Here is a 14,654-nt window from a genome sequence, read left to right on the forward strand (position 1 = left end):
AGACTGAGTCCTGCAGTTGCTTGTGTCTTCTCCTCTTCTCTCTTCCACTCTCACTCTCCTTACTTTCTCTCCCAAGCCATGTTTTTCCTTAAATTATCCCCCCACCCCCCAGCTCAGGGTTTTGTCTTTAAAGCCACTTTTTCGCCCTCTGAGATCTATGGTGTCCTTTTTCAGTCTTCAATCTCCAAGTTGTGTGACACGGAGAAAATTATTACATGTGTATCTTATTCATACACTTTAAGCATTTCGGTTCTGCCTTTTAAATGCCTCCTCTCTCTCTCGTCATTCACTGCATTCAATAACAAGATTCGTGTGTTACTGTAAAACCTTGTGTTTAAAGGTTCCTCTACAGTCCTGCTCGCATTGAATACGCAATTGTTTGGCCTATCTGATATGAGTTTATGAATGAACTCTGTTTTGTGCAATTCACTGACCACAGCAGGCTGAATGTGTGGGACAAGTGACATGTGAAATAAGAAGGGCATTCAGAGAGCACAGTCCACTGCTGAGGCCCGTGATCTGTCTTGAATATTTTATTGAAAGTGAGCTAGAAATGAGCAAGAATCTAAAAGGTTCTACTTTTTTTTTTTTTTTTCCGGAACCTGTATATTCTATTTTATTTTGGTGCAAAGCACTTTGGTTTTAAATGTGATGTAATAATAAAATGTACTTACTTACATTTAATAATAGTTTAATAAAAATTAGCCTGTAATTTTTGTGTAAAGTTGTTTGCAGACAAACAAGATCCTCTCGCGAGGGTGTTTAACAGTAGCCGGAGGTTGTTTTCATACCAAAAGCTCTGAAACTCTGAAATTAAGTGCACCTCCCAGCGACAAATAGCAGACATAATGGTTTATTTAGCAACTAAAGAATGGCAGCAGTTGGGACTTACAGTGACCAGAAGCAACACGACTCTAAATAAATGCAAACGTTCCTGTCTGTGAGCCACTATTTGCAATCAAGTAAATCCAGCCTTCTGTATGCGCTGAGGTGGAAAGTAATCTTACACTGCCCCCCAAGAAAGATGACTTTCTGCGGACGATTGGTGTACTGCTCATAATCAGAGAGAAACAAATAAAAGCACGTGGGAATCTGGTTGTATTTGCAGAATAAAGGTGAATTCGTTTCCAACAAGTTCTTGCCCAATTTGTTTCAACGTAAAAGCAACATAATAAGCCTAAAGGCATCAACCATGAATAAACAGGAACAACAATAAAAATAAAACTGAAAACACAGAATAAATCTCTGGCGCTTAAGCTGATGTGATAGTAGGGACTATTTTGCTTTTATTTATGCTTTTATGTTTCAGCTATAAACATGAATTTATGTCTTTTAAAGGTAAAATGTACTTAATCTGATTGGTCTTGTACAGGTGTCATGTTAAATAATGGCTACGTAAGTTATTCAACTATTTTGAGCAGTTTGAAGATTTATTTCCATCATGAAAATATGATTAAAGCGCTGCTGGAAACTAATCGTTTTTCAGAAGGATCTTGGATAAGAATGTGGGAATTTGCAAAGTGTTGTACAATATTAATAGACAATAAAATGGACTACTTGGTGTTCTTGAACCACGTCTCTCCTCAGCAAGCTGTCTATTGCTATATAATATGAGTTATAAATCTATAGCAAATCACTTTGAAACACGACTAGACAAGCGTGGTCTTAACTGTTTAACTGCTCTTAAATGCATAATGCTGAATGTTTTAAATGGCTCACTAAAGGTTACAGCAACCCTGTAACAGTGGATAAACTGAAGAAAAAAAAAAAAAGTTATGCACACTAATCTGAGCTCTTCTTGTCCGTATGCCATTGCTTGTTGCTAGTGTTGTGCAATCTGGCCAAATGATGTGATGATCTTTAGGGCTAGAATCACCATCTATGATCAGAATCACACATCTCACCATGGGGGTCACATGATGCTAGCTGTGCAAGTGCTTGCTTCACCACTTTGATGGGTCTTTCAGGATATTGGTGCATTCACCACGTCTCTCTTTGTCTGCCGTCCTGTTTTCTTTTTACAAAATTCTGTGGGCTTGAAGATGCATTTTGATTTTGTCACAACCAATCATACGCTTGCTTAGTTCATGTGGAGTTGGAAAGGTTAGACGGTGTTATTTACTTAATGATGCAAAGTCCATTCCTCTGAAATGAGATCATATACAAAATCAGGATGGTCTGCTATATAAGATTGTCTGATCACTTTTAAATACATTATAATCCTGTGAAACAGGGTTATAATGTATAATATAATAGAAATATGTTATAATAAAAATATGGAAATATTTCACTGTTATGCCGAATTCAGGCTGATGTCAGCAAAGACAGTCCAGGTGAACTGGTGCTCAGGCTTTCAGATTCTGGTCTGAGCGTGCTTAAAATTAATTTTCAGAACTATCTGGCTCTGACAGTAAAACAACGGCTTTATGCAACACGCCACTTGTGTGAAATAATGGGAAACATCAAGAATCGAAATGAATTCAATTAAAATCAAATCTAGTCAAATGCAATCAATTTTGCACTAAGGGGATCCAAATCAAAAGGAATCAGTGCCAATATCCACACATACTCCCTGTTGTGTTGAGCTCCATTGCCTGTTGGAGCATAATCCTTTAACTGGCTTTGCATTGCAATCACAACAGCACAACTTATGATTTCTGTTAAGCTGCTGACTGTCAGAGTCATCGAAATGAGACTTTTAGACTTCTTGGCAGTTGCAGTAAAAATTTTATTTCTTTCCTATCCAAAACACTCACTCAATAGAAATATCTGATCTTGTCACGCAACTGAAGATCCCTATATTTCTGTTTTCCATACCTATAGCATCTCCCCTTTCTCTTGAGTCCATTGGCTTACTTCTTTCTTCTGTCGCTCTCTTATTTCCCTTCTCTTCTCCTGTCTCTCGATTTCACCTCTTCCTCCTTCATCCATTCATCTCTCCTTTCCTCTCTTTTGCTTTGCATGTTCTTGCAGCAGGGATCGGCCACAAGCTGCTCTGCTGAGTCAACATTTATTCTCTCATAATTTTCCCCTTTACACTTTCCCACCTTTGATCTCTACAGCCAGTGAATTCCTTCTCTTCTTCTTCCCCCTGTCTCACTTCTTTTCCAGATATTTGTCTTTGAGTGGACGCACAGTAGCTAATTGCTGAGTCGCCTTGCTAAAATTAGATGATGCTCTTGGTTATTAACACTCTAGTACTGGGCAGAAATGGCCATGCTCCAGCACCCAACAATCCCCCATTATCCCTACAGCATTTTTACTGTGAATCACCACTGTGACTGCATTGCCTACTGGCTCAGACCCAGACTAATATTTCTTAACGGAACAGAGATTCTGGTACAATTGGCCACAAACGTTTTTGCCTCTGCATCATTGCAATCTTCATAAGTCACTTAAAGGCTAACACGAGCATGGTGACCAGCTTAATTCTGTGCAATACACAATACACCAAAAAGTAGTCAAGTTAAACGTGATCTTTTCTAGGCTTTTGGTAGTTCTTCACCATCCGTTATTTTGCATCTGTTGGTAAGTTATGATTTGGAGGGGAATCCTCATTGCAGCCCTTATTTTGCAGCTTAGCTTCTAATCAGCCAGCTACCTTCAAATTCTCTCAACAGGCCTCATTTTTTTTTTACCTAGAGGGTGATTACCGTGCTGTCGAACTGTGCACTTCAGCAAATGGCCATTGTCAAGAATGTCATCTAGAGAGACATAGGGGCTGTTATATATGTGCGTATGTGTGTGTGTATGTGTGTGTGTGTGTGTGTGTGTGTTTGCGTGCATCACAATGCTTTTCGAAGTCCGTGTGAGGAAGCTGAGGCAGCGGCAAATACTGTGGCCCCAACACAGTTTAATTGTTTGACTGCATAATAAATCAAATGTGTCAGGGGGGATTATTTATACAAGGACTGTGTTAAACAAATAAATCACCAGTTTTCTCAACTCTGCATATTTTTTTTATTTATTTCTTTGTGTGTTGCTGCTGCATGAGGTTTGCATTTGTGCTTTTCGCCTGTGCTTCGGTATGATTACAAGACAAAACTTGCGGGTCTGTTTTCCTCGTGTGACACTGAAATTCACGAGGGAGAGTGATTCTCATAGCCTCTTTGCACTCTCTCTGTCATTGATGTATCAGGTTCTGCCCGATCGCTGTGTCAGAGGAAGGGGAAAGGAAAACAAATGAACACAAATAAGTCATAAGGGCTCTTTAGCGCTGCAATGTGCATATCTCCAAAGCTCAAAGGGTGAAGACCTATTTCCAGAAAGTTGTATCTTGCAATGTGCACTACTGTTGAGCTGTTATTAAGTTCTACTGAGCATTGTGCAGCTCAGCAAATAAATTAAATCAAGCCCTGCTCTTTCTGCCCATTGCAAGTTGTGTTTTTCTTTTTTAACCTAAATTAATAAAACCATGTCAGCACTGTAAAGCCAGGTCCTTGAGGACACACAGAATATTCTCCAGTGCTATAAAGACACACAAATGCAATACTCCAGCAAGATATTGTGCACACTAGAATATGGCTAAAGAATTAATTGATTAACTGATACATTAAAATGCATTTAGTTCCTGTTAAATGCAATAAAAATCTTTATTAAAAATGCATAAGAATATCCGTAGATGTGCCAAATCAGCATTAACTGATATAGGCTGGCTTAACAAAGGTGTCTGGTAATAGCAGTGCAGGACTTGTTCATGATGGAGAAAAAGGAGATACAGCTTCCTTTAGCAGCTTCTAAATTGGATGTTAACAGCCGTGGACAGCCAAAGGGAGGGCATGAGATAAGTGACATGGGATCGAGCAGACTGAGGTCAAGGTCTGCTGCGACATTACGGATGATTAGTAGGATTTTGCCTTCAAATGAGAGCTGAGCAGTGTGAGGACAGGCAGCTGAGTCCTTTGTCGGTGGGGGGGGTTTCTTGGCAACCTTTTTGTCCGTTTTAATTTGTTTCCTTGGTTCGATGTTGCTATGGTATTCTTATTTTCCCTGCATCTATCCTTCTTATTCATTTATATCTCTTTGTCTTTCATTTTTTCCCTATTTATTTATTTTTTTGCTTTGCCTTCACTCGGCTCCTTGCGTTTTTCTGCCTCCCAACTTTCATCACCTCATCCCTGTCACTGGGTCCAGTGCAGAGCAGGCTGTGCCCCGTGGCCCCGCCTCCTCCTTGGCAGGGTGATGTATGAGTGGCTAGCTTTGACGTCACTTCAGGCCCAGCGTCACAGCAACTCAGTGCTCCCAGGCTTGCTCTTTCTGGTGCTTTCTCTCACTGCCTCTCCCTTATTCCTTTCCCTCTCTATCCTCCATTAATCACCTCTTTTTTTAATCTTTCTCATTCAGTGTAGATTCCTCTCTGATATGTTCACTTTTCTTACTGTTTCGCTTTTGCAAATTCATTTCTTTATCATGGTTTTTCATCATTTTGCGTCACCCTGGTTTATGTTCAAACATAATCTCTCTCTCTCTCTCTCTCGCACTCACTCTCTCTCTCTCTCTGTCTCTCTTTCGTTGTCCACCCTCTTTGTTCTATTCTCATCAGAAGCTGCACCCTCTTGATATGGGTTATCATTCCTCTCAAAAACATACTAGACACAGTCAATACATGTTTGATGTAGGCTGAATGAAAGCAAGCTAGCTCTTTCGTCTGATACACAGGCTCATCCCTGTTCAGCTACACTTATCGAGATAAGCTTCATTCCATACCATAGTCTGTTTCCCACAGTCAGCTCTCCTTATGACTGTTTTTCTTTTGCCAAATGCCCACTGACTCACCTTTATTTTTCAGAAAAGTTGCCTGTGGCTTTGACAAAGATAAATGTAAGAAGAGCAATACAAAAAAGTGAATTGTCAGTCAAGTTTGACTTCTAGAATAGCTTGGGAAATTTTCATTGGACTTGACAAGACGTGAAGCTGACCCACTTTCTGCTTTTGCGCTCTGTCTTCCTGTCTTGTCTTGCTGCTATCGCTGCCTGAGGTCAGTCTGTCCACTTTTAGAGTTGGTGCAGTGTGGTGAGAGGGCCGTAGACTGAGATAGAGACCTTGCTTGGGTACAAAAGAATGAGGACTGCTCTTGTTGGCAACTGTGACACGGCTCCTACTGAGCCTGTCCCATGTGCATCGAGCTGAGACAGCTTAGAGTAACTTTGTTACATGTTTGTTAATATACTGGAAAAAAAATGTGCAACTGAGGCGTCGAGGACCTTTTACTTGTAAAGTGGTAAATGTCGATTTGATAATATAACATTCTTTTGATGTAAATTTCCAGTAATACTGTGACCGATACTGGATGTACTGTGATCAACTGAAATGCTTTTCTCTTAGGAAATATTAGGGGTAAAATCCATTCTGTTTATTTCTCATAAACCAATGTTTAATGCACAGTAGAACATAGAAAGCAAATTAAATGTTTAAAGTGAGACATTTTACTACTTCGTGAAAAATATTAGCTCATTTTGAATTTGATGGCAGCAACACGTCTCAAGAAAGTTTGGGCGAGGCCCATGTTTACCACTGTGTAGCATCGCCTTTATAGTTCATAAAAGTCTGGGAACTGAGGAGACCAATTGCTGGACTTTTGTTCCCCCATTTCTTGTCTGATATAGGATTTTAGCTGCTCAACACCCCTGCACCATCAAAGAGGCAAGATTTTGAACTGAGTGCTGATCAGTCCAGCCCCTGTCCTCTTTAGTTCTGGTAGCAGTGTAAATGCTTTACAAAATAATTTCAAATTTTGATTCGTCTGACCACAGAACATGAGATTCGCAAATCATTGCATTCTGTTTTTATTTACTTTTTACATAATGTTCCAACTTTTTCAGAATTGGGGTTGTACTGTACATGATGCACCTTTGGTCTGATTCACGCAGTGCAGAGAAAGCATGCTCATGTTCATTATAGAAACTTTAATTGGTATTCCTCCTTCCTTGTTTAATCTACTGAACTATTTAGTCACTGTTGTTATGCTATGTCCAAAGCCAGTGATGTGAAAACAGTCTACAGAAAAAGATTATGTTTTTTCCCCACCCTGCCATGAAATTGCGGCAAAAACACAATGCCAGAGGGAATTTGTATTTTATAGGAAATTCATTTTGACAAAGCATAAGCAAACAGTTAAGTGCTGGGGGGGGTTTACAAAAACACAAGTACAACCTTTCATGTACTGGATAAAGATTGAATTACGTCAGATATTGAGAGCAGCAGAAAGGGCATACAGTATTAAATTGTACAAAACATTTTTGTACAGTTGCTTATGTTTAAACAAATTGCTTGTTGGTGCATTTAGTGATTTATTGACTACCATTTTTCCTTAATTAAGCATTAGTTCTTTGAAATGTCAGTAAATGGCAAAAATGGGCAGAAAAAACACTTGAACAACAACAGCAGTACAACATAAAAAGGTAGAACCAGTGCATTTTTGACTATTTTCCTTACCTTTGATTGGATGCCTAATGAACAGGTTCAACTTTTGGATGCAACCTTTTGTTGCAGACTGCTGCTTGTTTATGAGCAATATTATGGTGCCAATCACCTGAGACAATTCAACAAAAGCCAGCGTTTTGAATGCATTTTGCACGACGTTTTCACGATCATGTCTCCAGACGCGTGCGAGTATGTTTGCTTCATGATAACGTGCATGTGGGACGGCGGCCTTCCTTCAGACAGAAAGCAATATGAGCAGTTTAAAAAGCACAACCTTAAATCCTTTCCTCTCTTTTTCAGAGAGGAAGATTTGGTTGCCAGGCAACATTAGGACAGAGTTTTCAATTAAGCCACTTTGACTTAGATGGTCTGCGCTGTCACTGGGTCCAAAGCATCTCGACTAACAGCAAGCTGGCCTCGCTGCCTGTTTGCTCGGCAGCTTTCTGTGCAGAGATGAAAGACAAAATGAGCACGAAGGACGCTTCTCTCAGTACTCTCCCAAACACAGTTTTTTTTTTTTTTTTTTTTAAAAAGGATGATTTCATACGTTTAGCCCTTGTCTTGTCAAGCTTTTTCTAAGCCTAGTCCGCTCTGATCTGTCAGTCAGCCCAGTAAAAATGAGATCATCTTTGTTACATACTGTAACCCCCTATAGTTTGAGTAAAGGTTTAACCTTCTGACTGCTAAAATCTGGAGTCCAGCGTTTGAATGTTTGAATGTTCTACGTCTGATTCTGTTTGAAGCGGAATCAAACCTAGGACTAGAGAGGCTGAAGTTGGTATGCCATACAATGTGCAATATTTTCATGCAATCGTGTTAGAATTTCAGAAATGTGTACTTGCAGCATGACCAGTTATGTTTCACATGTGTTACCACCAGGAGATGCTAAAAAAGAATAGCCTGCAGAGTTGAGGTTGCACTGTTGCTCAAAATCGTCCCTTTAAAACGTGTGTACACACAATCAGAACAAATGGTGACATTGGCTGCATTAACTGTGCGGCATGCTAATGCTAGGGATTTTCTTAGTATTGTGCAGACACTTACGTCAAAACCAAAGTACAGCCCCAATTCCAAAAAAGGTTGGGATGCTGTGTAATGCAAATAACACTTTAACTACTGTAATATGTACATAACACTTATATAAGCTTATAGCAATAACTAAACACTTTATTTCTGACTTTTTAAACTATATAATAAGACAGATTTACCACATATTATGATCCTTATAAAATGAATTTGTCTAAGCATTCTCTCCCCCTTACTTGCACATTTGGCTTACATAGATGTCAGTGTCCCTCTTCAACCCTGTGACAGTTTAGCCAGTAGCAGTATCCTAGAGTTAAGGGGGCATACTAGGTCAAGTGGAGAGAGCACTGGGACTCTCATCCAATGGGTCTAAAAGTGATTTGGTGCATGCTGATGAGCTTTCTGCCCCTCTGTTATCGTCAGTATACTTTTTTAAACTTCTCCGTCTGTAATAAGCCCTAAACGGAACCCTGTCTGAGGAGTGTTGGAGTTAGTAAAGTTCTGCATGTCCTCTGTTTGGCAGTTGGTGAAGTTGCACCAACCATGTTTTGAATGCCCCTCATCTCAGTCAAGATGAACACGGACATTTATACGCTCAGCACTTTCTCATGAACAGTTTTGTAACCATCGTGGCTGTGGACATGTACTACATGTGTGCGTAAAGCCAAGGTTTTCAGTTCATTTCAGTTTTGTTTATGCTGCGCTGTTTGGCAACATTTGCCTCAGGGTGCTTTATGCTGTAATATGAAGATCCTACAACTCCAACCATTAACCAGCACTTGGTGATGGTGGTGAGAAAGAACTCATTTTTAACAGAAAGAGATCTCCGACATGAACACTTTCCTCTTTGTTTGGTGATATATTATGAGAAACTGGTGTCCTGTTTGCTGTAAGGGTGACAGCAAACTTGTGTACAGAGAAAAGCATATAAAGCATATATACTTAGCCTTTAGCTTTGACTGTGTTGTCCCTCTGCCTTTGCCTCAGGCATTAAGTGAATGTGTATTTCTTTTGCTTTCTCCATAGTTTGCTCAAAACTGATACAACTGACTGACTATTCACATTGTAATTTGTTAGTTCATGCTGTAGTTTATGTGTGTACTCTTCAGTCAGTTTGGTATTACCTAAGCACACAGAGGTGGTGTATTTTTTTTTTAGTATGGAACCAAAGTGGCAAGCTCAAGATGATAAATGCATTTTTTTTAAATAAGAGATTAAAAAATGTATAGCTTAAAGCAAAAGTGAAATTCTCCAGTAGAGACAATCAGGATACAAGTGTGTTTGGATTAAACCAAACAAAAACCCTTTTGTGCAATTAAAATTTTGTTCTGGAGCAACTACGTGAAACTATTTTACCAGAATGGCTCCCTTTCCACATGTTTCTGCAGAATTTTAAAAAATTAAGTACATGTGGTATCTTATGTAGCATCTTTCAAGATAACTATCACAAAATGCTTCACAACCAAAATGCTTAAAACATTAAGACAAAAACGTTTTAAAAGATGGGATGCCACTGAGTCCACAGTTCTCAAGCTCAGTGGGAGAGGGGTCCATAGTTCACCTTTAGTTCTCAGCCTTGTATGATGCACAGCCAGCAAGTTGTGATCACATGACCTCAAGGACCTGCAGAGATGTATGGATGTAAACATTCACTCTAAAAGTCAAAACCAGAATCTTAATATAGGCCACACAACAGAATTTAGAAAAGCATTAAGACTCAGCTGGGACCCTCGCAGCAGCATTCTAAACCTGCAGACCTTCCAAGAAGAGTGAAACAGATCTTAAGCTCTCACAGGTTTACTGAGGGTAACAGTGTTGACTGGTGACCATAAGGAGGATCAAGCTTTTGAGGCTAAGCTCTCCACATCATTATGGCCACTGACTCAGGAGAAGATATGATCAAAGCCCTGACCACATAACACCTTGTTGTAACCTTGTAACATAACTGCAAGTGAAAGAAGATACAAAGACTAAATGACCAAACTGTGGATTAATATGCTTATCTCATCTATAGCGCATATATTTATACATACCTTATTGTGAAGAAAAAGAAAAAATAAATGTGGGGTTTTTGCTTTGAGGAAACAAAAAACCCACCACAGCAGTGGTGCTAGCTGTGTTCAAGGCTTTATAAGCTTTACGATCACATGTAAAATTACACCTGTGTTTGGGCTTAAGGCACAGTGTGCACTGTGTCGAGGGGGACTTGATGTTGTTATTGCTGCTGCCATTGTCAAACCAACATTTCTCTCTCTCTGCCTTTGACTCTTCCTGCTTTCTGTGTATATTTAGAATCAAGAGAAGTCCTCCTGTAATGGTTGGTGTATATATATCTGTTTATAGTAGCATGTGTCAAAGTGCGCTGTAGCAGATAGCTCTGCAGGAAATTTACTGTAGCTGGCCATATGCCAAAACAAACCACCCCCTACCCTCACATATTAATGATGAGCAATAGTGTCATCCCTGGAATGCTGCTTCTTTATGTGCCCCCATATGAAAATTGCCACCCCCTGCCTTAGTCCTGATACTCATGGGAAGAATAGAAATAATCAGTAAGCGCACCCACTCACTCTCCTTTTGAAAGGAAACTTGTTATTCTTCACAAGTCTCATAATCTTTCCTTCCTTTTTCTTTTTTTTTTAATTGTAACTTCTGTCTTTGGGTCTACTTTCTCTTTCTGCATCTGCTGTCTCTGTCTCTGTTTCTTTCTCTTTCTTTTTACTTCCTGCACTGTAAACCAGGATAAACTGAATCTACTTAAAAAAAACCAAGGTAACTTGTTATGAGCATTAGTTGAATAAGTGCAGTGCACTATGTTCAATCTACTTGAAGCCCTTTTGGAATGGAATGAAAGATTTAAGTTGAATGTACTAATGTCAGAGTTTCAGTAACTGAAGATACTTAGTTTAAGCAATCATTCACCACCCATTTATTTAACTCAGCTTGTTAAGTAAGCACTACTCTATTACCAATTCAACTAAATTGTATATTCTAATTGAAGGTGGAATCAAACCCAGATTATCAGAAAGCTGTTCTAGCTGTGAGGCAGCAGTGCTAACCACCACGCCACCGTGCTGCCTGCAGCAAAGATATTTTTTATGATGTTGAGCTGTGTCTGTTTAAATTTATAGATGAACAAACATGATAAAACTCAGCCCTGCTGAACACTGGTACATTAACGTTTACAAATAACATTTGTCCATGGAACAATAAAAAACTGTACAAGTAGAGAACCAGAGGGTGAACAAAAAACAAGCAAGAAGAATATCTTCTCTTACAAAAGCCACACAGCAGGAGGCCTGGGCCAAGGTGGAATCAAACCCAGACCTTTTAGGTATCATTCCAGCTGTGAGGCAACACTGCTAACCACCACGCCACCATGCTGCTGCTCATCAAGCCTGTCTGTTAAAACCAGTATCAAGTAGATATTTAGCGGGTGCAAAACCTGATGATATTAGGTTTTTTGAAGTCAAACACATAATTACAATAAGATAGACCATCAAAAAGTACAGTCTACTCAGCATTAATAAGTAATGTTGCAAAACGACAGATATTTAAGTAATATAAACTCAGTTTATTTCAATAGGAGCTGTTGATTGGACTTAAAAACACGATTACAATAAAAAAGGACATGAAACAGTTCAGCGTACTCAGCATTAACAGGTAATGTTCACATACTAGGCAATTTTAAGTCCAATCAAAATCTGGGTTTACAGTGCGCTTTTATTTGCTCAGCTGGTCACATAATATCCACCTCCTCTCGGCTTATTCATATTCTGTATACTTGAATTCATGACCCCACATTTCAATTTTCTCCCTGTCAGTCTGTCTGTGTTCTGTTCTGTTCCTTATTGTAGTTCTGCCCTGTTTTGTTTTGGTTCTGTATATTTATTGCTCTCTCCTTATGTAACTCTTTCTACATAACTGTAGTCATCTACTGGATGTGACTTACTGTTTCCTGAATTACATTTACAGTGCATATATACTGTACTGAAATCGTATACTTAAAATGAAATGCTCCTTAGTGAAACTGATTGCCGTGCTGTTTAACTGTAGGGCACATAATGAGCTAACATTTTCACTGAAATGAAATGTGTGTAGGGTGGTAGTCTTGCAATGTGAAGATTTTTGTTGGAGGGGAGGAATGGACTTAATCTCTGTTAGTAGACCATAAAATTTATGTCACTATGAATGTTTCACTTTCCTTCCTAACAATTACCCAGGAACAGATGTCACGACATTTAAATCAGGTGTAGTGACCCTCAAGCCTTCAAATGCTGAGGCGCTTGTTCTTTATGTTATTTTTTTTTCTTTTTCTGCTCACGCAGACAAAGAACATACTGACTATCTCTGCACAAACAGAAACATGCACTGTTGTTCTCATCATTTCTTTGCTGGAACTGTGCGTTCCTTGACTAAGGGCCCTTCAGGTTTGGGCGTCCTGGTGTGGAGTGTTACTGTCAGCATGAGAGTGGAGCCGCCGTCATCCAGCTACAGTTTCTCATAAATGAGGTAGGTCAGAAAAAAACGAGAAATGACCCCAGTAAGACCACAACAAAGGTAAATTCAGATAACGCTGTAGGAAAAGTACTTATTAATTTTCTCCAGTATTCCAATTTTTTTTCTGAAAAAAGTGCAATTTGCTGTCTGCATTAAGACAATTAAATCATTAATTCTCAGGCTTATTAGTTTTCAGCAACAAAATGTGCAAAAAGATGTCTCTTCTTTGTATTGCTGAAAGCTCTGGTACTTTTGATCACTGAGTGCAGCCACTGGGCTGATTTTATTATTTAAAAACTGCTATTTAGAGTGTTCAAAATTGTCAATCAACAGCCGTGTTTATTTCACCATTAATCTTATCAGGAAATACTGAACTTCTTCCAGTTTAGAATAATATGACTGCTTGTGTTTGAACATTACTGACGCACTGAGAGTTTGTTGTACTTTGTTTTACATTTCGGAACAGTTTAACAGTTGTTTGGCTCTTTCCTTTAAATAACACAACTTTTAATAGCATGACTTACCCAAACCTTATTCAGCAACTGGTCAACTAAAAAAAATTTTAAACTACAGTACTGTGTAAAAGTCTTTAGCCACCCCTCATTTTCACCTGTAAGTCAAAAACAGTTTGAATAATTCCAATGAGCTTGAAAGCCAATATTTGGCATGACCAGTTTTATTCGTCAGGAATAGTTCTCCAGGCTTCTTGAAGGACTTGGTCACATTGCTTCAACAAGGTTGCGGTCCAGGCTCTGGCGAGTGCTTTACTGATAGTGTTCCATTGTGTGTTATTTCTATCCAGTTATGCTTTTACTGCATTGGCCGTGTGTTTGGGATCATTGTCATGCTGAAATTTGAAGCCGTTGCCAGTCAGACACTTTTGAGACAGTATTTTATGGTGGACCAAAATCTGACGGTACTTTTCTGCATTCGAAATTCCATCAGTTTTGACAAGGTCCCCAACACCACTGGCTGAAATGTAGCCCCAAACCATTACAGATTCATCACTCCATCCTGTCGCCACTGATTTTCAGTCCATTTCTTGTGTAATTTGGGACACTTTAGACTTTTCTCCGTTTCCCTTCCTTAAGAATGGCTTTTTGGCAGCCACCCTTCCACTGAGACCATTTCTGATGAGGCTTCTGCAAACGGTAGATGGATCCACCAAAGGGCCTGATACATCTCTCGTATTCTGTGTGAGGTCGCTGATGGATTTTTGTTTTTCTATTTCTTAAAGACATGACTTTCAGATACTGTTCAGCTGTTATAGATAGTTTTTTAGGCCTGCCACTTGTTCGTGTCCAATTTCCTCAATTTTTTTTAAGGAGACACTGCACAGCATGCTGACATAAGTTGATGTGACATATGGGACGTTTTCAGCTAATAGCTCTTTGCTGATTCAAAAATACTATTTTATGCCTGTCAAACTGTTATCTTTGGTATTTTTTTCTAGATCCAGCTAAAGAAATGGGAAAGTGGTTACGCATTTTTGTGACGTTGTCAGTTATGGGTAGACACAACACTACTTCATTCTTTGAGTTAGGTGCATTTGTCTATGCTTGATAAGTGGCTTAACAACAACAAAAAAAAAAAAAATCCAGTGAAAATGGTCAGGTGCAAGGACCCGACTTAAAATGGGTGAAAAAGCAGCCAGTGCCCAAAGGACAACTTTGAAAGACCTTCAGAAAGCCTGGAGAACTATTGTT

At 39.2% G+C, this 14,654-nt stretch overlaps 1 protein-coding gene across 2 annotated transcripts in view; it reads left to right on the forward strand.

Annotated features, from left to right (window-relative positions):
• stxbp5a (syntaxin binding protein 5a (tomosyn)) overlaps positions 1-14,654 on the forward strand; it is a 98,955-nt gene that overhangs the window by 24,843 nt on the left and 59,458 nt on the right. For both annotated transcript variants that reach the window (XM_030721509.1, XM_030721510.1), the window contains exon 3: positions 12,879-12,960. In XM_030721509.1, coding sequence (XP_030577369.1) covers positions 12,879-12,960 — 82 coding nt within the window. The remainder of the gene's footprint in view (positions 1-12,878; positions 12,961-14,654) is intronic.

The sequence above is a fragment of the Archocentrus centrarchus genome, chromosome 24 (assembly GCF_007364275.1).
Source record: "Archocentrus centrarchus isolate MPI-CPG fArcCen1 chromosome 24, fArcCen1, whole genome shotgun sequence".
Classification (NCBI taxonomy): domain Eukaryota; kingdom Metazoa; phylum Chordata; class Actinopteri; order Cichliformes; family Cichlidae; genus Archocentrus; species Archocentrus centrarchus.